General features: G+C 39.1%; 1 protein-coding gene across 6 annotated transcripts in view; it reads left to right on the plus strand.

Moving 5' to 3' along the window:
* ARID1B (AT-rich interaction domain 1B) overlaps positions 1-27,643 on the plus strand; it is a 323,798-nt gene that overhangs the window by 236,953 nt on the left and 59,202 nt on the right. For all 6 annotated transcript variants that reach the window (XM_030268062.4, XM_030268067.4, XM_030268064.4 and 3 more), the window contains 3 exons: positions 5,723-5,812; positions 20,520-20,699; positions 27,011-27,338. In XM_030268062.4, the coding sequence (XP_030123922.3) occupies positions 5,723-5,812; positions 20,520-20,699; positions 27,011-27,338 (598 nt within the window). The remainder of the gene's footprint in view (positions 1-5,722; positions 5,813-20,519; positions 20,700-27,010; positions 27,339-27,643) is intronic.

Below are 27,643 nucleotides of genomic sequence, written 5' to 3' on the forward strand. Positions count from 1 at the left end.
GCAAAGGCTCATTGTTGCATTTTTAATGGAGATTTGAAAGCAATTTAGCATTTAAGTTACAGTGATTTCTTTGAAACTCACCCACAACCCCATTCTTGATATGGTGAATGTGACATAGATAGGAAAAAGAAGGTGAGAGTGTAACTTTCAAGTGTTGGTAGTCTGAGAATTTTACACTTTCATGAAAAGCAAAGTGGGGGGTTTTGCTTCTTGTTTATTTTACGTGGATTGTGATACTCACATATGTTAGGGGAATCTTGTGTCTTCAAAGCATGATACGAAGAGGTAATACAGAAAATCAAGGCTAGGCCTGACAGCAGTCTTGATAACACTTCGTGATGTAGAGCATCCATAAATCTGGCATAAGTTGATAAGCTCCTTGTTCAGAAGCTTATACAGAAGCTTTTTGTTGCTGCAATGGAACAAATCAGCTTCTTGCAGTCCTGCCTTCAGTGAGCCTCTCAGCCAGCCACCAAAAGTATTCCAAGGCAGGAGGGTTTGGTCCCAAGTTCCTGACTCAGGGTGGTGGAAATTGTCTTGGTAAGCAGGCTGCAGTGGATTACCAGCATTGTAAGGGGTTATTAGCTGCAGTGTGGTGCTGAACCAGAAGGCTTGGTCTGAGTGTGTTTGACTCTGCATATCCCAGCACAGCCACAGCTGCTGTATCTGAAAGGGTCCTCATGTCTCAGGCCTTTTATAACATCTGCACTCAGATTACTGCATAGATAGAAGGAAGGTTTTACTATTTTGCACACCTTAATTTGAGAGGATATGAAGACAACCCTTCCTTTTAACTTGAATAAATAAGTAATTTAAAATATACTGTTGATACAATAGGAAGCTTGGCTACAATGCATAAATTAAGGAAGAAAATAATATTTTTTCTTAAAGGGTCATTGGCTTTTAAGATGGAAGTTATAACACAAAACACATGACCAGTTTCCCTTTATGCTACCCATAGAAAATTTCTTTCCTTTGAGGTCATTTGCACCTCACTTCCAATTTCCTGAAAAACTCATTTGAAACACTCCCATACAGAAGCCTACTTATGTTCTTTCAATTCTGATGTAGGGATCGGAGACCAGGAATGTCTCTTCTGGTCTGTGAGCCTTTATTGTAACATTGACGGTGTGACGATTATCCTGTTATTTTATCAGATTTCATCCTAATCACTAGATTTTCAGGACCTCATTATTCCTAAAACAAACTTGTTTCAAGTTCCAGTAATGGTTTGTTTATCCTCCTAAACATCATCATGCTCTTTTTCCTCCCTGATATTTAGCCTCAAATATATTATTAGAAAGAAATCACAAAATTCCAGCTCTAGTTTTTGTCATGCAAATAATACTCACACTTTCAAGCCTCCTGTCATTTCATGTTGGTAGCTGATTCCCATTCCAGTTTGTATTAGGCTTTCTGGGTTTGTCCCTGTGAAGGGCCACCAGTGACACATCAGCAATGATGTTGTGTTGTCGTACCTCTACTGTAAACAATCCCCCTAATTTATCCTAGTGATCAATTTGTTTCTTTGAGTGCCACATGACATGGTTAGTTATAGCTGTTTGTAGGCTATAACCATTTTAGGTCAACAGGTATAGTCAGATTTTTCCTTCCTTTTTTTTTCTATGTCTACCTGATAACCTACAGCTTTTCAGTTATAAAAAGACTGGTTCTGATCCATATATATAAATGTTTGCATTTTTAATACTCCAAGCCAAAAGGTGGTCCCAAGGGTTTCTTAGGTAGTATTTTAATAATCTTTTATATTGACTAATATTACTTACTTTGTCATCAATCAATGTCATTAATTCAGTCGTAGCTCTCAATTCCTAAATTAGATTTGGAATTGTCCTGAAGATGACCCACAAGATCTGTAACTTCTGCCTTTCCTTCAGCCTAGTGTTCCATTTTCAACACAGGCTGTGATCAGTGCTCCGCCCTCCAGTTCCTCATGCATCTTAAAATTCCTGTGCTTATACCCCTCCTTCCCCCCTTAACTGGTTATTTCCCAGAGAGAACTTGTTATCACCAAAGTGTTTTCTTGACTCAACTGTTCAGGTGTAATTCTGTGAGGTATTGTCCAGCTGGTACAGGGTGTCACAGCTGAACATCCTCCAGTATCATTGGGAGGGAAAGCCCTCAGCATCTTTCAAAAAATTGCTGATGTGGACCGTAAGGACTCCTCAGCAGAATATCAAAGGGCTGCTCTTCCTTGCTATGTTGACCCTAAGGATTTTACTTTTTACAGTTTAATTACATGACTGTAGCCATAATGCAGTCACTATTTAGTACTTTTCTCAGTCCATCTTTGCCAAACATAGTACAGAGTCTCTCCTGACTTCATTTGAAGTGAAGATTTTCAAAGTGAAACAATTTTAAAGCATCTGACATAATTTAAAAAATAGAAAACCCACTTACAAATATAGTATTATACGTTTTTAAATTCCCTTACCTCTTCAGATGACTTTTTTATTTTAAATAGCAGATACTATATTAGGTAGACTGCTGGTATCAGTAGTTTTAACAAATATTTTTACTAGATAGTTATATGAATTTGTATAGCATTTTGCTCCTTTGTTACATATAGGGGAAAGAACTAGCGTGGCAGCTTCTATCCTTTTAACATGCATTATTGCATTTTCTTTGGTTTTGCATAATACTAGTGAAACATCTGTAGTATTCACTTTGCATACATTTTGGCAGGTGGAGTATCTCACCAGTGTGGCAGCAATGGTATGAAAAAGATGGGAAAAGGTCATCCCTGTTTAAGTTTTCTTCTGTGTATCACTGGGTCAAAAGAGGCAGTAGTTTGTCAGTGAAAAAAATTACTGGATTTTTGGATAGCTGTAGAAGTTATGTTAAGAACAAAAAAGAGGTTGTTTTTCTTTTGTAGAAGTTTTTCTTCCCTAATAAAATAGACGAGTCTGTTCATGTATTATTTAAAGTGTCTTCCAAGAACCACAACAGCAATACTGGTTGAAAGAGAAAAGGATTGCTATCATTTAAAGGAAAGAAATGGAAAATCTTTAAGGTCATTTCTTTTCATGACAAAGAAACTTAAAAAGCATGGCAGACAGGATCTTCAAAGGTTTTAAAGTCCTGTCATCACCTCCCAATCAATAGGAGTTAGATACCCAAATTAAGAGTTCAGTTCAAGTCTTGAAAGGTATTTGGGTGCTTAACCTCCTTTTACCTTTCACAACACTTCTAAGAATAAAAGAACAGTTTGATTGAAAACACTCTGATGCAATACCTTCATGTCCAGCACCTGGATAATCTGTAGCACCCATGGATAATTAGTGTAGTGGATGCTTCTCTTGAAAGTTTGTTACTTGTGCAGAGTTGGTCATGTTTATGAAACCATTTTTCTTTGTGAAACAAAAATTTTGCTTGACAGTTTTTTAATAAGGAAAAAAATCAGACGTACACTGAAAAAATAGCATTAGGGTTTGAGAGACTGATAATTACAGTGAATCTGCAAAACTCGAGAGTCTGTATTGACTGAAGATGTGCATGAAATTGATTTCTTTGTAAAAGTTGCACAGGTAGTGCTCTACACCTTGACTTTACTGGTCTGTGATTGAATATTTTTCTGTGCAAGACAAGACTCCAGCCAGATAACTGATGTTACTATCTATGTAAAAAATCCCAAAACAGACACATCTATAATATGCAAAATATGTTGCCTATCATAGATATTCTCTGCACTATAGCTTCTCTCAAAGTTGCCAAGCGTCCGCCTAAAGGAGGATCCTCTGAGAGCTATGTGGTGCAGTCAGAACCACCTGTGCTTTTTTTTTTTTTTTTTTTTTTTTTAAGTGTTTGTAGTGCTTTCTCTGATAGTGGTGCCTAGGGCATACACAGTGGAAGTGGCAGTGCCCTGTGTTAACATGGAAATGCTGTTTGTTTACAGTCTCAAGTCACTGAATCCTTCCTGTCAAGCTGAAAGCTTTCATTATAATGCAGGCACTTACTATCTCCACAGCTCGCTCTTGAGTGGCATCAAAACATAAGCTGGAATTTGTCATTATTATTGTCATATGCCTCAGAGTTCGTGAATGGGCTGTGGAACCCAAAGCCTTGGGCGCTGAGTGGCATGTTTGGTCTTTTGGAGGAGCAATTCTGCCTCTGGTCCAGCATTTGCATCTCTGAGACAGTTGTCACAGCTGCTTCCAGTAATGTTGACTGTCATGTTTTTAGTGCAAAAGCACCTCATCTGAATAGCTGGGCAGTGGTTGCACTCCACATTTTACAGATTTTCTCTTTGTTCTGTATCAATCTGGCCCTTCTTTAGCGTTGGTGCTGAGAGCCAGTGGCTTTGGGACGGGAAGTGGATGGGACAGAGCAGACATATTTGCTTTCCTTCATTTAAGCTGTCCAACTCGGGGCCCTTGGTCACTCTAAAGGGCAGCCCCTGCTGCCCCATTGTCAGCCCGGCTCACAGCGCCAGGACCGTCAGCAGCCTTCTTGCTCCTGCCACTGCAGAGGGGCAGCTGCTGAGCAGGAGGAAATGAGTCTCAGCAGGCACAAATCTATTGCCTGTGTTTTCATTCTTTCCATTTCCTTCAAATGGAAAACAATCTGAACAGTTTCTGAGGATGAGGGGTATAAATCTGTCTGCTGCTATTTATACCATGCTCGTCACTGCAAGTGTCTAAATGCTTAAAGTATATATTTGCTGCCTAACCTGAGGTGGTCTTCAAGCCACTTGGGCTGTCACGAGCAGGCATATATAAGACCAAGAGCAAAGAAGAGTCCTGGGGGATGTTCAGGTCTCATTCTTCCTCCTGCTCGGGCTGGGGAGTTTGACTCTTATGCTAAAGGCTCTTGAGGTATTGGTAGGGTGGTAATATGGACCCCTCTGCTTGACACGGTGTTGAATGGTGACCCAGAGGAGTGACTTGCATCAGTGCAATAAACATCTGCCATATTATCCATTAGCACTGAAAGGGAACGTTTTGTGTTTCGAGCCTCACAGACAGCACTCAGAGTGTTCTGCTTGTTTGGGTGGGTAGACACCAGTGGATGTCTTTTGAACAAGGTCATAAAAATGGATGTGTCTGTTCTGGCTAGTTATTTTAATAAATAACTTCCCCTTGCTTTTATTTGAATAGTAAGATATTCCTTTTCTGTCTGATCTCTTTTAAATATTCACTTTCACCATGTGTGCCTACATGTTATTCTTTGTTCCCATATTCTACATGGACATTCAGACAGTATTAAAACCACTGATTCATGTAAATACTTTTTAAACTGTTGTTAGTAATTTTTGTATTGACCAAATTTTTCATTGGTAATATTGTTGGCAGCAGTCCATGTCTGCCTGGCTGGAGGCTAGTTTAAGCTAGGCAGGATGAGCTCTATTGTTCAGCAGACTTGGATTTTGTCAAACTCCCTAACAGAAATATGTGTCAGGGGATTTGCAGCTATAAATTGGATCATGTTGGTGAGGTTGGGAACTCGCTCAGTGCGAAATTGAACATTTTGCCATGCCTGTTGCTAAATGTGTTTGTGCATGTTTCCTCCATGGGTTTCAAGAACTAAAAGGAAAAAAAAAAGAAAATATGTATGATAAAAGCTAGACCTGTTGAGCTCTGTCTTTACCTTATACAGCTGGTACTTTCTTTGATGTTGAGTGGTTGAAAAATGCAGCAATGCTTGGTTTTGTGCACTGAAATGCTAAAAGCAAGTGTGTTTTCCTTTTTCTCTCTGTGTGTTACAGGCAGTCAGATGCCACCGCAGCCTCCTGGCAGCCAGTCAGAATCCAGCTCCCACCCTGCCTTGAGCCAGTCACCAATGCCACAGGATCGAGGTTTGTTAGGTGTTGGGGCTTTTTCAGTTGATGCCAAATGCAGCCTTCGTTGTAAGTTGCAGATTAGCAATGTGAGATTTCCTGGAATTTCTTTTCTATTCCCAGGGAAAATAATGACAGTCTTCATTGTAAAAAGCTTGGGGGTTTTCCGTCTCCAGGGAAAGTGCAACTGAACAGCAGGTTTTACCAAACTATAATTGAAAATAAGGTTTTCTCAAAATACAGTGAATGCCCAGGGTATAAAGGCAGTTTCTGTAAATACTTGAGTCATGTCCTGGAGAATAGAGCTCTTTGTTGTCTTTTTTGGAATTAAGATGTAGAGAAAGAGTGCTAACTAGGAGCAGTTTTGCAACTGTTCTTAAAATTGTCATCTCTAATATTTTTGCATGGACACAATAGTCCTCTAGCCAGTTCTAGGGTAAAATATCTTTAAATATAAAGGAAAATGAAATATTTAGGTCAAATGGCTCAATCATTTGGGAATCTTCCATTGAAAACCTTGCAGGCAAGAGCACTGTTCTGAAAGGGTGCTCCCTACCATGTGCTCACAAAAATAAGCAGAGAATTTTTAAGTTAAATTTACTTTTTATAGACGTTAAGCCCTTTTTCCTTTCACCTCCTTTCTCCCTAGCTCATGGAATACAGTTGTCACAGCTTTGTTGCGTGGCCATACGTGTGATCAACTGCTGTAAACCGGGCATCCTGTCCATGCAGTGGTTAACATGTGCCACTGACAGGCTTGCAAAACAGACACATGATAACTGTGATAAACATGGAGTTATTTATGAAATGCCCCTCCTAAAATGTCTTGCTTCCAGAAATATCCCAAGTAGCACCATATGGGGATACCATAAATACTAGAAGTTTTCTCACAGTGAAACAAGTTGAACTCACAGAATGACAAATTTCTGGGATAGCATCCAGGAGGAGCTAAGAGGACTCACAAAGAAGAGCAGAGAGTCTTAATTTTTGCTATTTTTCTGGGTTGAATGTCCCCTCCTTCAGGAATGCTGATTAATGAGAACATGAGATACAGAATTCCATGCTGGTTTGTTCTGTTTTCCTTTTCAGTCATTCTTTTTACTCCATTGTTAGTGCAGGGACATATTTTCCCATTACAAAATTCAGAATAGCATGCATGCTTGGTGAAAAAAGAATGCCGTCAGTACCCAACACAAATACATGATGCTTTGTGGGATAGAAATGTCACAAGGCAGCAAGAATGGATCAGATGAAGATTTTGAAGACCCAAATATCTCAGAAAGATGTGTGCATTTCCTGGCACAACTGGGTCTTGGCATAAAATGTTATAGTGCCCAGTAATAAATATATCTGCAGCGTATGTTCCTCAGCTGGCTTTGGGGGACAAGTTAGGCAGGTCTGACAGAACTGGAAAGGTCGAACCGCTCTGTTCTGCTGTAGAACAAAACTGGGGTTCCGTGTATGATCAGGAGAGGCAGGTATTCAGAAGTAAAACAGAACACAGCTGCCATAACTAGGAAGTCAAACAAGTAAGTAACAGTGAGAGAAGTAAAATTTACAGATTGATTTCGTTTGTTTTTCGTCTACACAGTGAGAATTGTGGGTATGTTCTTAGAGAAAATGTATTTAGGAATGTTGCAGGTTTTAAACACTTCATATGCAAAATCTGGTGTAATATGCATGATTCTTGTGACCGAGCTTGTACAAGAAGACAATTTGTTTCATGCAGGAGAGTCAAAATTTGTAACTAGCTAGGTCCTATTGATTTTGCAGAACATGTTCCCCAAAGCTTCTCTAAAGTCTGTGCTGTATGCGCATAAACATTCGTGCATTCCCTTTTGCGCCCTGTCATTGATTAGAGGCTCCTTTGAAATGGAAAACTTCACCTTTTAAAAAGGCTGTTACATTAGTTGATTCCTTTGCTTGCCTGAACTGGTTTCCACAGAACTTGAAGAAAGGAAGGAGGGGGAATGATGGGGACTCAAAGGGAAGGTGCTTGTCATTTAGTGATAAAAACCTGAGCAGAAAATCGTTGCTGCTAAGGACACCTGATCCTTGGGTATCTGTTACAGTAATTTAAACTCTCGGTTTACTGATACACTTTCTCCAAAAAAAGAGAAAAAAAATTAAAGGAAAATTAAAACAAAAACCCTAGAGGCACTCCATAGGATAAGGTAATGTTGTTTGTTTTCACACTTTATATAGCATTTCTTTCCTTGTTTTGAGAGAGAATTGGGTGAACAAAAGAGTACTAATCATTGCTTGAGCAGAATCCTCTGCTCCCAATACTTGAAAAAAATGTTATTTACCAGCTGACATGAAGATTGATCAGTGGGTGGAGTCTGAGCTGTAGCACTTCAGGATGCTAAAGCACTACTGTGAACCATTAAGTTTACACTTACTTATTTTATTGTTAAAGTGTTTCATTGTATTTTACCATTCTTTCCATGGTTACTCAGCATCCTTGTGGGATTTTTATGTTTGCCTACTAAGACTGTACATCCACTGTTTCACAGTGCAGCATGAAGCAATGGCATTTTTACATGTACATTCTTTGTATGATAGTAGGGGAGTAGTAATGTACTGCACATATACAGTAATAGGAGTTTCTTGAGGGATTGGATTTTTTTTGTGCTCCTCAGGTTTCTTTTTATATAGCTTATTTAATACTTTTTTGTAGTAAGCATTAAAATGTGTACTTCTAAAAAATAATTTTTAAATTTTTCATGTCCTGCTCAAGCTGTAGAACATTCGGACCTGCTCAGTGTAAATGTAAATTCTAGGTACTTCTGTTCTTGTCCCACAACTGGTAACTGGCCACTGTTGTTCAATGCCCAATCAGTGAAATGGTTTTAGTTCTGCCAACACACAATGGCTACCTAAGAAACAAGAAATTGCATTTATTTTATGTACATAACCTATTTCATAGCTCACGTGACTTGGAAAGCAGTGGGACTTGAAGTCAATCCCACACATCTTAAAGAAGTGTTGGAGCCAGACAGCTGTGGGGACAGACTGGTGTCAGAAGTCTCTTGGAGAAGCAAGAGTGCATTTAACTGCTGCTGAATCCCAACAATTACCATTACTTGGGGCTACCATAATGACAGTGTAGTCACGACTAATTGAGGTAGTCATCAAAACTTGCTTCGTTTTTGAGAGAAAGGAGGATGCACATCTTGCTCTCCACTTCTAACAAACTTACTCCAGACTTTGCTTTATATGATCAAAAGTAAGGGTTTCATATTTTGTGTTTATTGAAGTCAAGGCTCTTTATAAACTTTCTTTGCATCGGCCCGAGAGGTAGGGCAGCTGTCATAATCGTTCAGCAAATACTTGAGGTACACAGCCACTTGAGTTCTGTATGTTCAGCTGTATCTATTTATTTGTTTGGGTTTTGGAAGCTGTAGTGTGAGGATGTCCTTAGTACCCAGAATTGCTCAATGAGTGTGAAATTATTTCTAGGGATCAAATAGAAGCCCAGCACATCCCAATTGACCCTCTAAGTTAGTTTTATGAAGCTGCAGCCTGAAAAATAAACTTTCGTCCTGGCCATTAGCTTATACTCCCATTCTTACTTTTGTAAACTAACAGAGATTTCTGTCTACTATATAAGCAGAACACTCACCTGTGCAAGCACTGTTAGGAGAATATTTGTCATAATAATGTTGAAATAGGCACTTTTACCCTTGCAGGAATGAATGGTTCATTATGTAATTCTGAAAAAGCTTAGAAAACTTACCTGCTTTTAAATAGTATTTTCATACTTATGCAGTTGGGTATGTAGATGTCAGATTTCAGTCTTATATTAAAATAGTGAATTGGGAGCTCCTGAAAACCATTGAATTTAATGAAAACATTTAATGACTTCACATTATTACTCTAGCAAGCACTCATAATGGGGATACTTAAAGAAGCCTTATTTATTAGTGCAAATGTATATGGGTCAGAATTAATTTTTAAAAAATCTTTAATTGTTTTCCCCTTATAATTTTCACAGCGGTACATAGTTAAATATTCATGATAATGCTGATGATATGCTAAAGGTCTGAAATAGATCTGGAGTCTCAAAATCAACACAGGTTATTTAACCCTTTTCATCTAATGCACCATTGGGGACTTGCAGAGCGAAATCCCAGAGCACTGGAATAATTAGAAGATAGTAATGAGGATTTAATTAGTCCTTGAGATATGCTGAAATAGGACCACTGAGAACTTTTCTTTTTGGACATGGATTGCAAGCAGAATTGATGCCGTTGCAGCTGCTGTGATGTGCTGGAAAATGTATTCCATTGCTGGAGGCAGTTTCATGGCAGCATTCTGTGCCTGTCAGATCTATGTGGACAGTGCCTGGAGTAATCACCTCCAAAATTGTTGAATAGAAGTTGCTGCCTTCTCGATCACCTTCTCCTAGTACCTTTTCTTTTTTTTTTTTTTCTTTTTTATGTCATTCTTTCTGTTCTGCCTTTATTTTGTTATGTTGTTGGCATCCAGCTTTTGAGGAGTGTTGTACAGTTGTGTGCTCTATTAAAAACATATGACAGTCAGGGACAAGGAGTAAGAAACTGCAGGCTCTTAAGAGTACAGGTGTTAAACTAAGCAAAATTTGGATCTTTTTGACACTGCTGCTTGTAAGGTTTATCCTCAGATCTTGTCCTTATTTAGTATTAGATCTTCACAGAAGTGATATTTATCAGTAGCTGCAATGTAGTAAATTTAAATGCTTTTTTGGCAGTCAAGATGTTATCCAGTAAGAGGTTGTAACAGATGGGATGTGATCAGGCATTTTGATGTTCTCTTTGTGCTTCCCTACAAACACTACGTAGCAACTGAATTCCTGTAACTAAAATTCCCTAATTTACCCATTAGATTTCATACAGGTATTTTTCTCCCCTTTAACTGTTTTCTGGGCATGCTGATTTGTACACAGTCTTTACATAAATTCCACTGTAATGCATTTTCTTCTAACAAAACATAAATGTTTTTGCTCATGTGGAAGACACAGAATACCAATCAGGTGTTTTGCACCTACAATTCCTGATCAGATTTATGGCTTAATACTGACGTTTGATGGTAGAGATTCTTTTTCCTGAAATCTATTTTCTTCTTAAAAAGGGAAACCAGAAGGAAGAAAATAGATCAAAGAATACTTATTGCAACACTAAAGATACTGTAGTTTGCTTTTAGATCTTAAAAAGACTTTTTCCCTGAGAATACGATTTTTGCTCTCATTTGGGGATTTGGGATCTATTCAGAGCACTGAGGAGCTAGAGAATAAAGTGATTCTTGTCATTAACATTCTTCTGCTTGCCATGTTAAGGATGACACCACTTAAGGTTAAATCAGACTTGGTAATAAGTTTACTTGATGTAGACTGAAGTGTTTCAGGCTCTTAAAGAAAGATGCTTGAGACATGCATAGAGTGCAAAGCCACAGGTATGTTTGAGTGCCTCTTCTGCACACAGCGTTCTCCAAGTGGGTCAGAGCAGGGGAGCTGAGCTCTGTCTGGTATGCAGGAGCACTCTGCCAGGCTGGGCAGAAATCATGCCCAGAAAACTGGGGTTAGAGGAACTGTGCCCTCAACAAAGAGAAGAAGTGCATCACATAAGGAGGAAAAGCAGGTTTTAGTTGAAACTGTCACACTAGCTCTGTAAAACATCCCTTTTTTATCTCAAGGCATGTGATGAAGCGTGTGAAAGGACCATGATGCCAAGGAGTACACGGTGCAGGTCTATATGTGAAGGCAGAGCCAGGCACTAAGCTTTATTGGTGACTCAAAAAGCTACATTACTTTCTCAACTTAGTGAGTGCTAAATTTAATGATGGTTTTTAAAAAGATCGGAGGCTCATTTGTTTTTACCTCTGTATTTTTAATTGGATTGTAAAAATGGAAGTGCACTGAAATGTAGTGTCAGTGTGATAAGCAGGTTTTTAAAATGTGTGCTTGCTATTTTGATTAGCAATGCACAGCAAAAAAGCTAACAATATGTCTACTTTGATTAGTAATCAGCATCACTGGGAAGAAAAGTTCCTATTCTCCTCTCTGAGCTGTGGAGTGCATAGTTTTGTGTCTGTCTCTCAAGTGTCTCAGGAAAACCTGCTTTTCTTGCCCAGAAGTATTAGAAATAATGTTACTCTGCCAAAACAGGTTAATTCTTAAAGAAGTTGATCACCATTTCAGGATGCTGGTTCCAGACTGTACTTGGATTTCAGACATACACCAGCCAGTCTCAGCTTTGGGTTGATCTGATTACTTGTGGCCTATGCTAAATATACAGCAGGCCATCTGCAAGAAGAATCAAAGGACAAATGGGTATGATTTACATATGATAAGCCATGCTGGGAGACAGCAAAACTGCAGAAGTAGGATGTGAAGTAAGTAATAATATCTGTAAAATCAAAACCCAGAGTCAGTTCTCAACAAATAAATTTTGTATACTAGCAGCTGGTCATTGCACTCTTCTTGCTGATGTTAAATCTTGTTAGACTTGGAGATGAATCTTTATTTCATTTTTTTAAACTAAACTGGGGATTCTCTTTTTGAGATTAGGGAGCAGAATTGACTTATTCTGAGAGAGTTTATATAGTTGCCAGCAGAGAGACTTCTCAATAGAAAAGTTTCCACTGACTTCATTAGGCAGCCATCAAATTCCCTGCCTCTGGGTTCAGGGAGCAAGATAAGCTACAACAGTTACTGAAGAAAAACTTGACAGAGTGAGTCAATGTTGCTGTCACACGCTTGATGTGAAGTTGCTGGGTATGATCCCTATCCCTGGGAGAGCTTCCCATCATGGCCTATAAACTGGGAGCTGCCTGTGGTCTTCCTGTTAACAGCACAATGGCTGTCAGGATACTCAATGCCTAAGTTAACCTGTTTATGAAGCTTCTGTAAAGATAAACAATCTCTGATCTAAGACCCTTTATAGCTTTTAAAATTAATATACAGGACAGTGAGTTCAAGTCTATATAATGTATATATTAATAGCTAACACTGGATAATTCCCACCATCCTGAAGGATCCCAAAAGAATAAACACTCATCAGGGAACAGCTGCAAATCAAGGAAAGGAAAAAATCAGTCAAATCATAAATCATGGTAAAAATAAGACTGAGGCAAAAGCATTTTGGGACTGAGAACAACACACTGATTTTGTGTTTTTGAAAGAGGCAATATAATTTATTTTACATGTGCACAACAGAAGACACATCACATATATTTTAGTCTTGTCCACAAAGTATATATATAGTGATATTCAATATATTTACTTCATGAAAAGGAAGATCTGAGTTGATTCAGAACCTTTGAGCAGCAGTCTCTGGGGAGGGTAAAATTTTAAACCTGAAATTTAGACCATTAAGCCTGCATGTTTTGCACATACACATTGTAAAATGCCATTCCTTGCTCCCCTCCATGATTTTCCTAAGTGTGCACGTTATTAGGGAAACACAGACCAATGTTGATTGTGCAAAGCAGACGGACTCCTCGGGTTTTCATGTTGCTGCTGAGATTTCTTTCAGCAGCCCAAGCTACCTACTGAAATTCAGGATTCCCTTCAGGGGCAGCTGGGAGGGCAGGGTGGGCGCTTTTGCACTGCAAGTCGTCATTACCCTAATTTTTCAAGCACCATAGTAAAAGCATCTTGTGTAAGGTATATTACACTAACAAATTATGTGTAAAATGGTGAATGAGCAATGTGTTTTTTGTTTAGGCCGTGCGTGAACATCTCCACAAATATATTTCCTTCTTTGTCCTGAGTATAGCACTTAAAATTTGCATCAGAGGGCATTTTGCAAGGTTTGCATTAGGAAAGGTTGGATATTTCTTCCCCAGCTACCATCTGGGTAATCTGTCTGATCCTTCCCCAGATTCTAATTTATCAGTGATAGATTATATGAATTTCAAGGCCAGGCAGTAGCAGAAGGAGATTTAGGGGTGGGAAAAATTTAAACATTATTGCATGCTATACGTGGACTGGGTTTTGTAATATCAGTGAGAGAAGCAGAGGAGATTCAGCCAGTTAACCTAATAGCACAGCTGGTAAAACACTAGGGGGTCTGGGTTAAAACCTTAGCTAGGTCATTAGTTTCCATCTTCCCCAAAGCTATTCACATTGTGAAGAGAAGCAGTCAGAAAAATAAACAGTGAGGAGACTGTAAGATAGATATTAAAGCATAATAAGAAAATAATTTTAAAGAAACATAAAACTAGTCCAGCACTTTTTCTTAAACAGAACATTGGTCTTTTTGTGGAAATGAGAAATACTGCAGTGATCTTTGCAGGAAATCCTAATCTTGCTATGGCAATGTTTTCCTTTACTGCTGTTTCCCATAAGCAAAGAAACATTCTTTGTTGAATGGATGTGAAGAAATGTGGTGGTTATACTGCAGATATTAGCAGATGCCATTGTGAAAATAAATTGTCCAGGTACCAAAGGGAAATCATGTCACTGTTATTCTAGCCTAGAGAAGTTGAGATGGTTTTAGTGGTGCTCTGATGGACTTGGAGAAGCTGGCAAGGTTTATGTGGGTTTTTATGTGGGCTGAAAAAAAGTGCTCAGCATAGAAACTTGATTACATTTTTTTCATGGTTAATGGAGAAACATTAGAAGAACTCCTAATTAGAAGAAGAAGAGTTCTCAGAAGAACTGAGAGAGTGAATGTCTGAGGAAGGAAAGTTTGCCAAAAACTGTATCGTGGATATTTTATTTATTTATTATTTATTTTGTGTGGCTATTAACTGGAGAGGAATATGGAGAATTAGTATTTACATTGTCTAAATGAGATGGACACTTCAAGCTCAGCCACTCATGCTCACCAACCCATCACCCTGTGGCGTGTATTGCTAAGTTAGATGCTCTGCGTATGTCAAACATAGGTGTAGCTGGGCGTATGTAAAAAAGTTGCTTTCTGGAAAATGAAAATAGGATCTGAGGTATCGCAAATGTAAAGAAATCTTTTGCCTACTTGCTCTAGATACCAGGTTTTTATGCCACATGATTTCACTTGATTTAGTTAGTTTATTTTCTGGTACATGGGTCAAACTTTCACCAGTTTCTTAATTGCTATTATTTGTTTAGACCTATATAACATTTTTGTCTGCTTAGATTTTTTCCAGTGCCTAAATCTCTCTCACTGTGTCCTTTTCAGTGTTTATTTTAAGTAGCACCTTAGGGGTAAGAACCATGCCGTTCTTTGCCAGTGACAGTAAGTAGTTTATGGCCGGGTAGAGCTGGCCCCCCATAAGCGATGGTGCAACAGTATTTTCTTAGCGCCTGCTGTCTGTAAGCCGCACATCTCCAGGCTTGACTACACCGTGTGAAGTGTTTGTTCAAGTACCATCTGCAGACAACCTGGTTGCATTTTTAGGGTTTTGGTGTCACAGGCTTACATGAGAATAACCAACTCTTCCAATTACTAGAACACTTAATTAATGTGTGAGTTGTATTCTGTTGGCTATTTCCTTGTAGTGCTCTGAGGTGCTGACTATGGACATTTTTAGCTGGGCAAAAACCCAGACGTGGTTCACCAGTCCAAAGCCTTCCTGAGCTGTCCTTGCCATCTGAAATGGGTGGGCTAGGTAGTGGGACTGTGATGTTCTTCAGCATTCTGCTGTGTTAACAGGGTGCCAAATCATAGAATAATGATTTGTTTAGCTTTACTCTGATACGTCTATCTCAGAGTTGTTTACCCACAGATGAGCTAGATTTGGGAGTCACTGCTTTAGATCCCTCATAGTTCTGTTGTATACTCTGGTGAAAATCCTGAGAGAGTGGATACAACACAAACCACTGTCTGAGGAAGGAAGGTCTGCCAAAAGCTTGTGTCATGGGTGTGCATACATTTGCTCTTTTTTCTCAAGGGTACTGACCAGTGCCGTGTTAAAATACCAAGCATTGGAAATTTCTGTTTTTCCCCATACACAAGTTTTTCCTTTAGAGGTAGTGGAAAATATCTCTTCACTTAATTTTTTTGAGCTGATTCATAAGTACATGGTTTTATGTTGTTTTTACCTAATTAGTTGATCATCAGTGTATGCATCCAGTCTCTTTCTAGTTTTCTTATTCCATGATTTTCAGACTAATAAGCCTGTGTAGCTGGTAATAGCCCTTGCTTCAGCCTCTGCCCTTGAACAAGGGGAGCTTCCTTGTTCCTTACTCTGAAAGGTTCCTGAGTTGTTTTGGTTGCAAGCTCTGTCACTAAGCATGCCCCTCTTGAAAGAGCTGCAGCCCGGTGTACTTTTCTCTTAGGTAAGTTCATTTTTACAATATACTGTTGCACGTTGTACCTTTCCTCATTTCTTACTTATCAGATGCATAGGTTAATGATGATCTGCTATCACTGAAAACTCCAAAGTTTTTGTGAGCTTATAATGAGTAAGTGTTGCACATGTTTTCTGGTTTAATTCATTCATGAAAATCGATGGAGTACTCCTGGCTAAATCAAAAGACTTCTCATTGGTTAAAGTGTGTGCCAGTAGACAGTTGCTGTCCATCAACTGATATGCAATAACCTGTTCCTTTGCAGTCACTTCCTTTTGTGTTTGAGCTTCTACTTTCCTGTAAGATTTTTTCATATTCAAGCAAAGATTTTAAAATATTAGAAGAATCCATCTGATGTTTTACAGCAGCACCCAGCATGGGTAGTGCTAAGGTGATAGTATTCAAGAAACAGATGGGTTTGTTTTGGTCAATGTACAGATGTAAATAAGACAACCTTAGTGCACAATTTCATGAAGCTTTAGTCATTTACTGTTGTATATCTGTTTTGTGTATACATATGCATGAGGGAAGGAAAAGGTTTTAAATTATTTTTAAAAGTCATCATAGGTGAGATTAGCCAAATTATATGTATTACCAGGTGTTAGTGCTCTTTAGAACAACAGAAGTTTCATTTTTGTCCTTTCCTTCATCAAAGGAGCAGAAACACTTCTATCACAAGGATTGCTTTGGTTTTTTTCTCTGTATTTTGCTAAAAAGAAAGAAGAAAAATAAAATGCTACCTGACCATTTTTAAATGCTCTATGTATGTTCAATTTGAACATGCAAACATATTTTATTATTGTTACAGTGTGGTAACTGTTAATAATATGCTACTCTTCCACTGGGAACAGAAAAAAAAAAGAGCAAAGATGACTCTGCAATGTTAAAATGGTTTTTAATACAGTAATTCTTCACGTATGTAAATGTAGTATAAAAGCTAACTCAAAAGGAAGATAATGCTTCTGGGAGGGTCACTTTATTCGGCTACTTCTGAAATAGCTTAGTTAGCCAAAACCCACTCAAGTGTTTTATCAATCAGTAATCTTCTGTTGTGATGGCAAATAAAGCATCACCTCTACCTCTTTTTATCATTAATATTAAGGGAAGGGAGTAGATTTGTTCACTGATGAGTGTGTTGCCACTGCAATTTTAAAGGCTTAATTCATAGCTATTTCCTAGCAGTTTAAAAGACAAAACAACCCACCTTGTTGTCACGGGGGTTGACATGTCAGATGCAGTCTGGCTGTTGAATCACTTCATTACCATTACTCTAGTGCACCTCTAATGTAAACCTACTTCCATTCTTTACAGAAGAAAACTTTATCTTAAATCTAATTTTCTGGAAAGAAAATTTATTTCTTTTTGTATCGGCTATAAAATGAAGTTGAACACTAGGGAAAATGTGTGTAAATAAGGAAAAATGAATGTATACCAGCTGCTCCCTTTCATTTCTGATAAGATTTTTAGAATTGATGTTGTTTTTTTCTTTATGATGCATGAATGTTAATGTATTGACTGGGAACCCCTTTCTCTGTAAGACATCTGAGCTTTCTGCAAATACTTAAACCACTTCAAACTCATACACTGATCTCTGGATGTTGACTGGGCTCTCAAGGAGGTTGATGAGGATAGCTCCTCTATGTTGTAATGGAATCCAGATTACAGTAAGATCTGTTCTTTGCTGCTCCACATCTCATCTATACCTGAAAGGACTCCTCTGCTCTCTGGAAGGAAATTAGAGCATGTCCTGTTTTAACATCATGCTTCAGTGTACCATACAGACAGTAGCAGAACGTAGTATAGCATAGATATTCTTCCTGAATTTCAGTATTCCTTTTCCTTAATTCTTTATCTTAATATCTTCCTTCAAGAGAAATTAGCAAAGCCAGCCTTGATTTGAGAGGAATCCTACACCCTCTGAGATTATGAAACTCATGCCTCACATCAAAAGCAGTTTAATAGTGTTCCTTTTTTGTTTTGTTAATCAACATCTTTATTAAGCTAAGGCTAGAGCATGAGTCTGAGTAGTATCACACAGTTATCTCTGCTCTTGAGTTTCTGGCATGCCCTGGCTTGGTTTTGGCCAATGTTTCCTGAGCCACAGCCCAGAGCATGGATAAGGCAGGACAAGGAACTGTGCTCAGAAGCCATACAGATAAGGTTACAAGGACTGAGTGGGAAGGTTTATCTGGATGGACACAAGTGTCCCACTCTCTTCCTGGCATGTTTTATTTATGACTGTACACATAGCTATACATCATTCCACAGCATCCAAAATGAATGAGGAGGAGTTTACTGAGGAAGAGGTCATTTGAGTAGAAACACTTATTTTTTACTTGTTAGTCTGGTCCCTTTAGAGGCATTTTTGACAGCAGCAGAGCTGGTTAAAACTGATAATCTCCATGTTTTAATTAGACATTAGTCCATGTTTTCCATTAGCTTCAACAACCAGCAGTCCCTCTGCATCACTACTAGAAATTACTATACCAGTAGCTGTTCAGTGTATCACCCTTCCTTGTGGTGTTAAGGAAAGTACTGCTTGCAATAATAATGGGGCTGAAAAACCTTAATCACTAGAGCAATATTTGGAAAGTTACCTCATATGGATTAAAAGCTGAACAGAAAAAACCCTCACTTCTATTCTAGACACAGGAGTAACTTTACTGTCTTTATAATAAAAATCTTAGTGTGACCAGTACAAATTTTTTCATTCAAATGTATCCCACAAGAGTGTTATATATGGTCTGTGTCAGGAGCATGGACTTTGATTTTGTACAGGCATATGATTGTATTGGGTTTCTAAATTACTTACAGCACAATTAGCAGAAGACATAGGCCTTGTAATAAGAGCTGTGCCCTGAGTGGAACTGTTTTAAAAATCAAGGGGTCTGTTTCAAATAAAGCTAAAGGTCATGCAAGTTTTCCTTTGCAGAAGTGTGGAGTTTTCCTACCAGCACAGACCAGTTTCCAAGCTGCCATTTTGCACTCAGTTTTTTGCTGTGTCATGTGTCAATGTCCGCTCTGCCTCCAGGCTCTGACTTTGCAATTGAGGTGTGATCAAGTTCCTTGTCTTGGGCTTGCACAAAGATCCGGAAAAATTGATGCATATTCTGCCAAGTCTTGCAGTTGGAGTTTTAGCACAATATGGATTGAGCTGTTCACATCATGAAAGAGCTGTGCCCAAGGGGTACAAAGTCATCTTATCTCCTGGTTTTTCTCCTTACAACCTGTGCCTCAGTGTTTTCAGTTATAGTATGATCATGTCTCTGGTTATGGCTCAGAAAAAATTACCTCTCTTCATTAATCAGGCATTGAGTGTCCGGGGGTGGGGAGAGGGTGATGTTTGGTGCTAACCAGTGGAAGGACACCCCGGCCGTGTGAGAGAGTCATCCTTTTGTGCTGCACCCCAGGGCTCCCTCCTCACTCGGCACAGTGGCAGCACAGCCAGAGCTGGCCTGTGCTATGTGCAGGTTTTGCCTTGCAGGGAAATGGAAAGATGAAATTTAATATGCGAGCAGAACAGGAAAGAAAGCGGATTTCCTTCAGAAATTAAAAAAAAAAAACAAAAAAGCCTAAATTTTGCCAGCACATCCTCCTCAACATTCAAAGCAGCACTAAAACCTTTCAGGGTATAAAACATTAGAAAACCAGCATCCCTACATAGACATTTCATGGGCAGGATTGCAGGATTTTTCCCAGCTCATGAAAACTTTAAAACCCCACCTCAAAACCCTCTTCTTCCTTCATTTAATAGGCTTAGTTCTGTTCCTTCATGTGAAGCTTCTGAATTTGATACTGTTTCACTAGGTCTCATGCTGTCACTTTTGAACTTTAAATTAAATTTGGATTCATTAATACATTTACAAAAGGGAAAAAGGAGAAAATGCAATGGAATGTGCAGGAGAAAGACTAGAAGGAGGACCTAGAGAACAAATACATAACAAAAAAACTGTTATTTCTGGCTGGTATGACTAGTCTTCACACAGAGGTAAATTTTAGTTCTGGTGAGTTTCTTGGCAATAGAGGAGTATTTACAGTGGATTTCTATATGCTGAAGTGAGGCATTTTCACAGCGACGTATAATTTTGAAGTTGTGATACTCCCACCATAAGTCATCAGCAAATTCCCTAGTACTGCTAATTAACTAATGCATATAATTGCCTTTATTTTTTTTTCCCTAAAAGTTGTTTTAATTTTAAAATTGACACGCATTTGTAAATAAGCAGGACTGCCTGTCTTCATTTACAAGTAAAGGTTTTCAAACCTTATGTACAGGTTTTGGTGGTTGAGACATCATTGCTGACTTGGAGATGTGTATGGTTTTCTTTGTATGAACAACAGCAGTTTTCTGGGTATCCTTAGTGTGAAACAACTAAAGAGAGTTAGTTTATTTTAATGCCAAAGATCTTTTAGAAATAAAGAACAGTTACCTGAATATTAATTTTTGCTTTGGTGCTTTTCTCCCTATAGGTTTTATGGCAGGCATACAGAGGAACCCTCAAATGTCACAGTATGGACCTCAACAAACTGGACCTTCCATGTCACCACACCCCTCGCCTGGAGGTCAAGTGCATCCTGGAATCGGTAGCTTTCAGCAGAGTAATTCAAGTGGTACTTATGGGCCTCAGATGAGCCAGTATGGACCACAAGGTAAAATGCTTGCTGGTAATAGATACAATAATTTTTATATATATTTTTTACTATATATATATATATATATGTATTGTGTGAGTATGTATGTTAAAAACAACAAAAACACACAGACAACACTCTCTCAAAAAAAAATCCTAAACAAATAAAGCTGTATCCAAAGGTGGAGCTGCACCTTGTGGAAGAAGCTGTTTCTGTTTCTGTTATTAGCACCTTTCTCTGTATAAAAATAGTGACCTTAAATTAGGCAAGGAAATTAAGAATCTGTGGCATTGCCAGGTCTGTTGTTTAGGAGCCCAAGCATGTCATCTCTGTGATGAGGCTGCATTTAAGCAAGCATGGAATAAGGGTCACAACACTGCTCCCAAAATAGGACTTCTTTTCTTGAATAAAATCCCAAGGCCAGCCTGAAATTGCGTGGTGACTTTGAGGGTAAAGTCTTCTAACAAGCATAATAATACAGTGGCTACTGTGGAAATAGAATATTGAGCTCTAATGCTTATGGTTTGTGAATCTTAACTAATCCTTCAGACTGAGAGAGACAGTTCCTTTTATTTTGCTTGTTTGGCAGAATTGGTGGGGGAGTGAACCGAAATAGAATACACAGTTTCTGCCCCTGGACAGCCTTGAACTTGTCTGTTGTTTTGCCTTTAATAGATAACCTTTCTAAAGTATGCGTGTGTTTAGGAGTTTAATGAAGTTGAAGTCAAGCCATGGAATATATAAGGGTCAGTATTTTCTTTAGAGGAACATAAAGAAGCTTTTCTATTTCAGCACTTCCTACTGTTGCTTTCTTACTTAAAAGCCTCAGAAAGGACTTGAGCCAGCAATGGGAATTTCTGTAGGGCTCAGTGACTCTCCCATGCTAGCAAGGATGGTTATTTTAGCCTCCCGAGTTTCTGAGAACTAGTTCTGATGTTTATTTGCAAGGAGCTTTGCTGCCCTATGCAATGCTCCTTTCTGTTTCATCTCTGGGTAGCGTTTGGTTTAGTGTTCTGAACACAGGGCTACAAGCCAAGATTTCCCAGTTTCTAATTTTGGCTCTGCCTTTTACATCATCTTTCAGCTTAGGCAAGTAGATTCATTTCTCTGCTTTGCTTTCCTTAACTATAAAATAGGACTAGTAATGCCTTATAGCCATGTGTGAAGATTAATTACCTAACTCCAGTTGACTGGTGCTTTCCTTTTATTTGGAAAGCATTTTGTGGCCATAAAATGCTGTCCAAGTGCTTATTTTTATCTGCACAGTGAGCAACTAGCTTAACTGGTAAAAAATCCAGTGGATTTATGGTATGCTATCCTGACTTCCAGCTGTACTGCTGCTGCTGAGATTCCGAACCATGGGAATAGTGGGTGTCAAGTGCAGTAAAACATTAGCCATCCACACTGATTGAATGGAAAGGTTTTTGTACTAAATCAATGCATTTAAGTAACACGCCAAATGCTACTTTCTCTTTTTGCTTGAGTTCAGCAGTTCTTTTCCTCCCTCTGTAGATGAAAGTGCTTATGTAATGATTTTATGGGTCATGGTCAAGAAGAAACTGCTATTAAAAAGTGAACTTGAGGGACAGGAAGAAAATGAGCATCATTGTCATTAACAGGCCATTTCAGAAGAGTTTGGTGAATAGTGTGATGGATGAAAACCATGTTCTTCTGCCAGTGCTTGGGAAGTACGAATGATTCTGTGCACTGGTCATCATAAAATAAGGGCCTTGCAGACTGTCAACTCTATAGGTGACAATTAGACCAGAAGAATACTACATTTTCACCAGGATGATCTAACCACCAGGAATGAAGATGGTGTTATTTCCAAGTTATGTGTTTACCTGGACTTAAGGGTTTTTTAATAGCATTTTTCATTTTAAATGAAAGTAATTAATAATTGCAACTCTTAATGTGCCCTATTATAAAGCATAAGCATATGCCAGCAATGATGAATATATAATAATGTTATCCCATCTGCCTTTTTCTGCCAAAGTAGCAAATATATTAAAAATTACGTGGGTTGAAACCAGGTTCTTAAATTATTAAACTAAAGTAATTCTAATGGATCTGATTTGCTTTCCATGTTTTGTTCACATAGGCCTTCTTTCAGAATATTGTTAAGCTTAGGCTGGGTTTGACAGGACTGCTTGTATTTTCATATATGCATCAAAGCATTCTGGACACTAAGCTTTTGATCTAGCTTTGAATACTGGATTCCACTGTGGGCTGTCCTGAAAACAATTGCTGAAGGCTAGTGTCCTCTGTGCAGTGGAATTGCTCACCATAGTAAAGATTACATCATTAAGTTTGGACTGGAAGTATTAGCCCTCAGTTCATGAGAGCAGAATGATCCATTTCATGCCTATGGTTGATTTATTTGATTTTCGTGTGTTTACATGACAATTAGAACTATAATAAGAGCAGAATATATTTTTCCCAGGAAGCAGTTCTGTACTGGGTCCTAGTCCAATTCTGTGAAACCATTTCCTACAAAAATTATAAATGGCTTTGGCTCCACACTTCTGTGTGTCTGGGATACAACACAGGAGCATGCAATACAGAAGATTAGTTTTAATTTTTTATTAAACCCCAGCATTTTCCTGTCCCCAAGAATTAATTTTTTAAAAAAGCAGAGTGAGGATAGAAGTTGTTACTGAAAGGATCTCTTTGGTTTGTATTTGGGCAACATCTAGCTCAGGGGCTAATGAGGCTCTGGTCTATGACCTGAGCATCAGACTGCTGCCACAGCAAAATGTCCCTTAAATGCACTCTGGAGAGCAGTCAGATGCTGTAGTCAGTTGGATCTTTTAAGACTGAGGCAGAGAAAAGCTTCCTGTGAATCAGTAAAATGTCTCAGAAATGCATCCTGTCTTCCTAACCTTTCCTACTCAATTCAGCAGTAAAGCTGTTCTGTTGGGGTATGACAAAGAGGGAGATCGGTACTGAATTTGAGCCACAACCCCAGAGCTTCACTGTAAATTAAACCCCCTTTTGTTGTGATCAAGTAGTTTGAATTTACTATTTGTGCTTTTAATGCTGGATTCATTTCACAAAAACACTTTGCTGTCTAGTTCCCACTGGTTTTAATCCTAGATTTTAATTAAAATGGTAGTATCTTAAGGATGAGATGCACTCCCTGTCATGAGAGTCTGGACCTCTGAATCCAGACCCATGTATGCAAGAGTCTGTGGAGCTAAGACTTAAATATCAACTGTATCTTACTGAAGTCCCCTAGGTAAAATAGTTCAGAGGAATTCAGAACAGCATATTTAAATTGTCTGTAGAAGACTAGATTGAGGGTTAAGTGCACATGTAAAAAACTCTAGAGCTGTTCCAATATGCTCTTTTTAATACAGTGAATCTGATCTATGTCTCTAAAGCAGAGAGCAAAGCTAACAGGTAGTTCTCAAATCTCCCTCTTTTTAGTTTGCCTAGAAATGGCAAGATCTCAGAGCACTTTGTTCAGCAAACCTGAACAAAGTGGACCAGAGTTTCAGCAGTAAGTATGAACATCTGTCTTTGGCAGGTTGTTAGTCAGCTTTTTTATACTTTATCTTCATTACACTCTTTTTTTCCCTTGATTCCTGTTACAGCATTGTTTTTTCTCATGCGTTAGAGATGTTGTCTCTCTTGGTACAATTCTACTCTGCCAAGGGGGAGTTGGAATCAAAAACCCCTCAGATACGGAAGGGAGGAGTTGTTCAGTTGTACTGTGCAGCCGCTGTTGCCAGGCTTGTACCCACTTGAAAAGTGTGGGCTCTTGAACTTGGCTGCCTGACACGTCCAGCTGATGTGGGCTGGCCTAGCATCTGCTGCATTCATTGTGTTTAATGCTGCATCCATCTGTTTTCTGTCAAAGCCACTGCCAACAAATTACTAATCTATTAGAGAAACATGGAAATAAGATTGCACTCCTCATTCCTGGCAATTCCTCTTGTATTTTGTTTGGCTTTTATTTTGCTTTTTTTTTTTTTTTTTTTTTTTTTTTTTTTCCCCGTGGTCTGGGAAAGGTATAAGAATAGCTAGTACTTGATATATTGAGGAAATGCTTAGGGAAAGAAAAAGATGGAAAAAACCATTGAAACTTGTTTTCCTTACTAAAAAGATACAACTTCCCCATGCATCTTGTATCCCTGAAGATTAATGATTAGGAGCTATTTTAACTGAGCCACATATTTTTATGGAGAAGATGCCACTGTTTTTTCTGTGTTATGTGTATGCTGGAAAAGCCAAAGCACATAAGATTACATTTTTGTCCCAATTCAAAATAGCATGAAAACAGCAGTAGTGTTTTAGCATTGCTGTTTGCTCCTCCACGCATGCTGCTGAATGTACTCTGTAGACCCTAAATGACAAAACAAATTGGCTTTATGTAAATTGGACTGACAGTAGCTCCCAGTGATCGTGGTTATCAGGTCTGCTAGTCTAGGGAGAGAATTTGCTTCACTTTGGGAAGCAGTGTTACTAATAGCACGTACATAAGATGTGCTAACTGCTGTGCATAATCTTTGAGTGCACATATACACCATCCTGCTGTATTACATTTTTTTTTTATAAAGCAACTGGAAACCCAGAGCAACATCCCAGTTGTGTGCTGTTGTCTATAACACATTGCAGAGCAGTGTGAAACTAGTCAACCCTTCAGTCTGGAGTCACTTTTGCTGGATCAGATGTATGACTTGAGCCAGTCTCAGCAACTAAAACTCTGGCTGGGGGCAATGGCTCATTGTACAGAGAATAGTCAGCTGCCAGCAGCCAAGCCTAGAAGAGGAGGAGAAGTGACAGGGCAGTCTTAAGACAGCATAAAGCTGAATCTGGAGCCTTTAATATCTGCTGAACCACATCCTGGGGATCCTTCTGTGAGGACCGCCAGGCAGAAACTTGGATTTTAAAGCAGAAGAGGATGGTTGCTTCTTTTCCTTGGGAAGTGTAGGTCTCATATGTTTTCGCTGAGGAGATCTTGTAGTAGAGTGAGTCAGTTACAGACTGAAGAGAAGATTAGCAAAAGCACAGCAGCGGGAGCATATGAATTAATTATGGGTGCATTCAAATGATGGATGAATATGTTTATTTTAAATACAAATGAGAGTTGTTTGCCACCAACTCCTCTGGCTGGTAGCTGAGGCCTGAGGAGAGGCATGGCTGATCTGCACAATCACAGGAAGAGTCCAAGGGCTTCTGCCTTCAAATAAGCGTGGGAATATCTGAGAGTAGTCAGGAAACTCTGCTTTGTGGCATCCCACAGGGAGGGAATGGGTCATGTTTCCACTAATCTGGATGAGATGGAAATGAAGACAAGTCAAAACTGATGACTGAAGTAGTGCAATGTGATACGTTTCCTAAAATAGTTTTCTATCATATCTTTAGCTTTCTTTTTTTTTTTCCTCTTTCTCATGCTGCCTGGGTTTGTTTCTGTAACACTGCATGTTGTATACTTGATTTTTCTTGAGATTTCAACGTGACAGGAAAATCAGCAGTCAAGTGAGTTAAGCTGCTGTAAGCGGAGCACTTTAGTGACAACACAGATTGGGTTCAGCCAGGTTTTCATGCTGTCCTTCATAAGGCACCTGCTTATATGGGCATCTTTGTACTCTTGCTGCTTATGTGTGTAAGACTAGTTTTCTCAGAGGAGTTGCACTGTAAGCTACCACCCCTTATGCTGACAAAACCAAACTGAACTTATTAGAAAAGCAGGATGGGGCAAGAGAGAGCAGGAATTTTTCTTGGACTTCAGTAGTCATCCTCCCCAGTCCACACCAGCATCATCTCTGTCTTAAATGGGCAGAACAGTTAGGAGCAAGAAGCCTGTTGCTGAAACTGCAGAAAGACAAAGGAATGAGAACATTAAATTACAAAAATGAAATTCTCCCTGAACTTATGTAATGGGCTTCTTACATGTCACACGTTGTGCCATGCTGTTAACTCTATGGAGGCTGCACTTTTCTTTATTTCCGGTAGCCTTGTAACATACATTAGACAGAAAATGTTTGAGGGTATGTGAAAATCAGGTTCACAGGATAATTCAGGTTGGATGGGTGCTCAAGAGCTGTTCTTAGCTGACCTTGTATTCAAATCAGGGTCAGATAAAGGACCAGACCAGGTTACTCTTGGCTGTATCCAACTGGCTTTAGAAAACCTCCATGCTGGGAGTCTGCATAACCTCCTTGGGCAGTTTGTTCCACTGCTTCTCTCATGTAAAAGCGTTGTCCTGACTTTGGGTCACTTTCGTTCACATGTGTAAATTCTGCAGCTGCTAACTTCCTAAACAGAAACATTTGCTCAAAAGTTTTAATGTTCTTCTCTGTGCTTTTTATCATTTTGTTCAGGAAACTACTCCAGACCACCAACGTACAGCGGTGTGCCCAACACAAGTTACAGTGGCCCAGGACCCGGCATGGGTATAAATGCCAACAGTCAGATGCATGGACAGGGGCCAAGCCAGCCTTGTGGTTCCATGCCCCTGGGACGGATGCCATCAGCTGGGATGCAGAGCAGACCATTTCCTGGAAACATGAGCAGTATGACCCCCAATTCTCCTGGCATGTCTCAACAGGGAGGCCCTGGGATGGGCCCACCCATGCCAACTGTGAACCGTAAGGCACAGGAGGCGGCTGCTGCAGTGATGCAGGCTGCTGCGAACTCCGCTCAGAGCAGGTATGCATTCAGGTGAAAGGAGTTTAAATAAGTAGGAACATTTTTTCCTTGTCATTTCTGAAGTAACAGCGCTGTAGAGGTGTGTGAATGTGCATTTATACATGTTCTAGCTATGCCCTTATCTCTGGGAGGAGATGGTGTGTCCGAAGAATACTTTTTCTTAATAATCTCCTTTTCTTAAGGAGAAAGCATGCTGTTACCTGTTTGAATTATCCTCTCAAAAAGCAGTTGCAGCAATGGTGATGATGGCCACTTCTAGTCTGATTCTTGTCATTACAGCTTTAGGAAAACTCACATGATTGCAA

This window comes from Taeniopygia guttata, chromosome 3 (assembly GCF_048771995.1).
Source record: "Taeniopygia guttata chromosome 3, bTaeGut7.mat, whole genome shotgun sequence".
Taxonomy (NCBI): Eukaryota; Metazoa; Chordata; class Aves; order Passeriformes; family Estrildidae; genus Taeniopygia; species Taeniopygia guttata.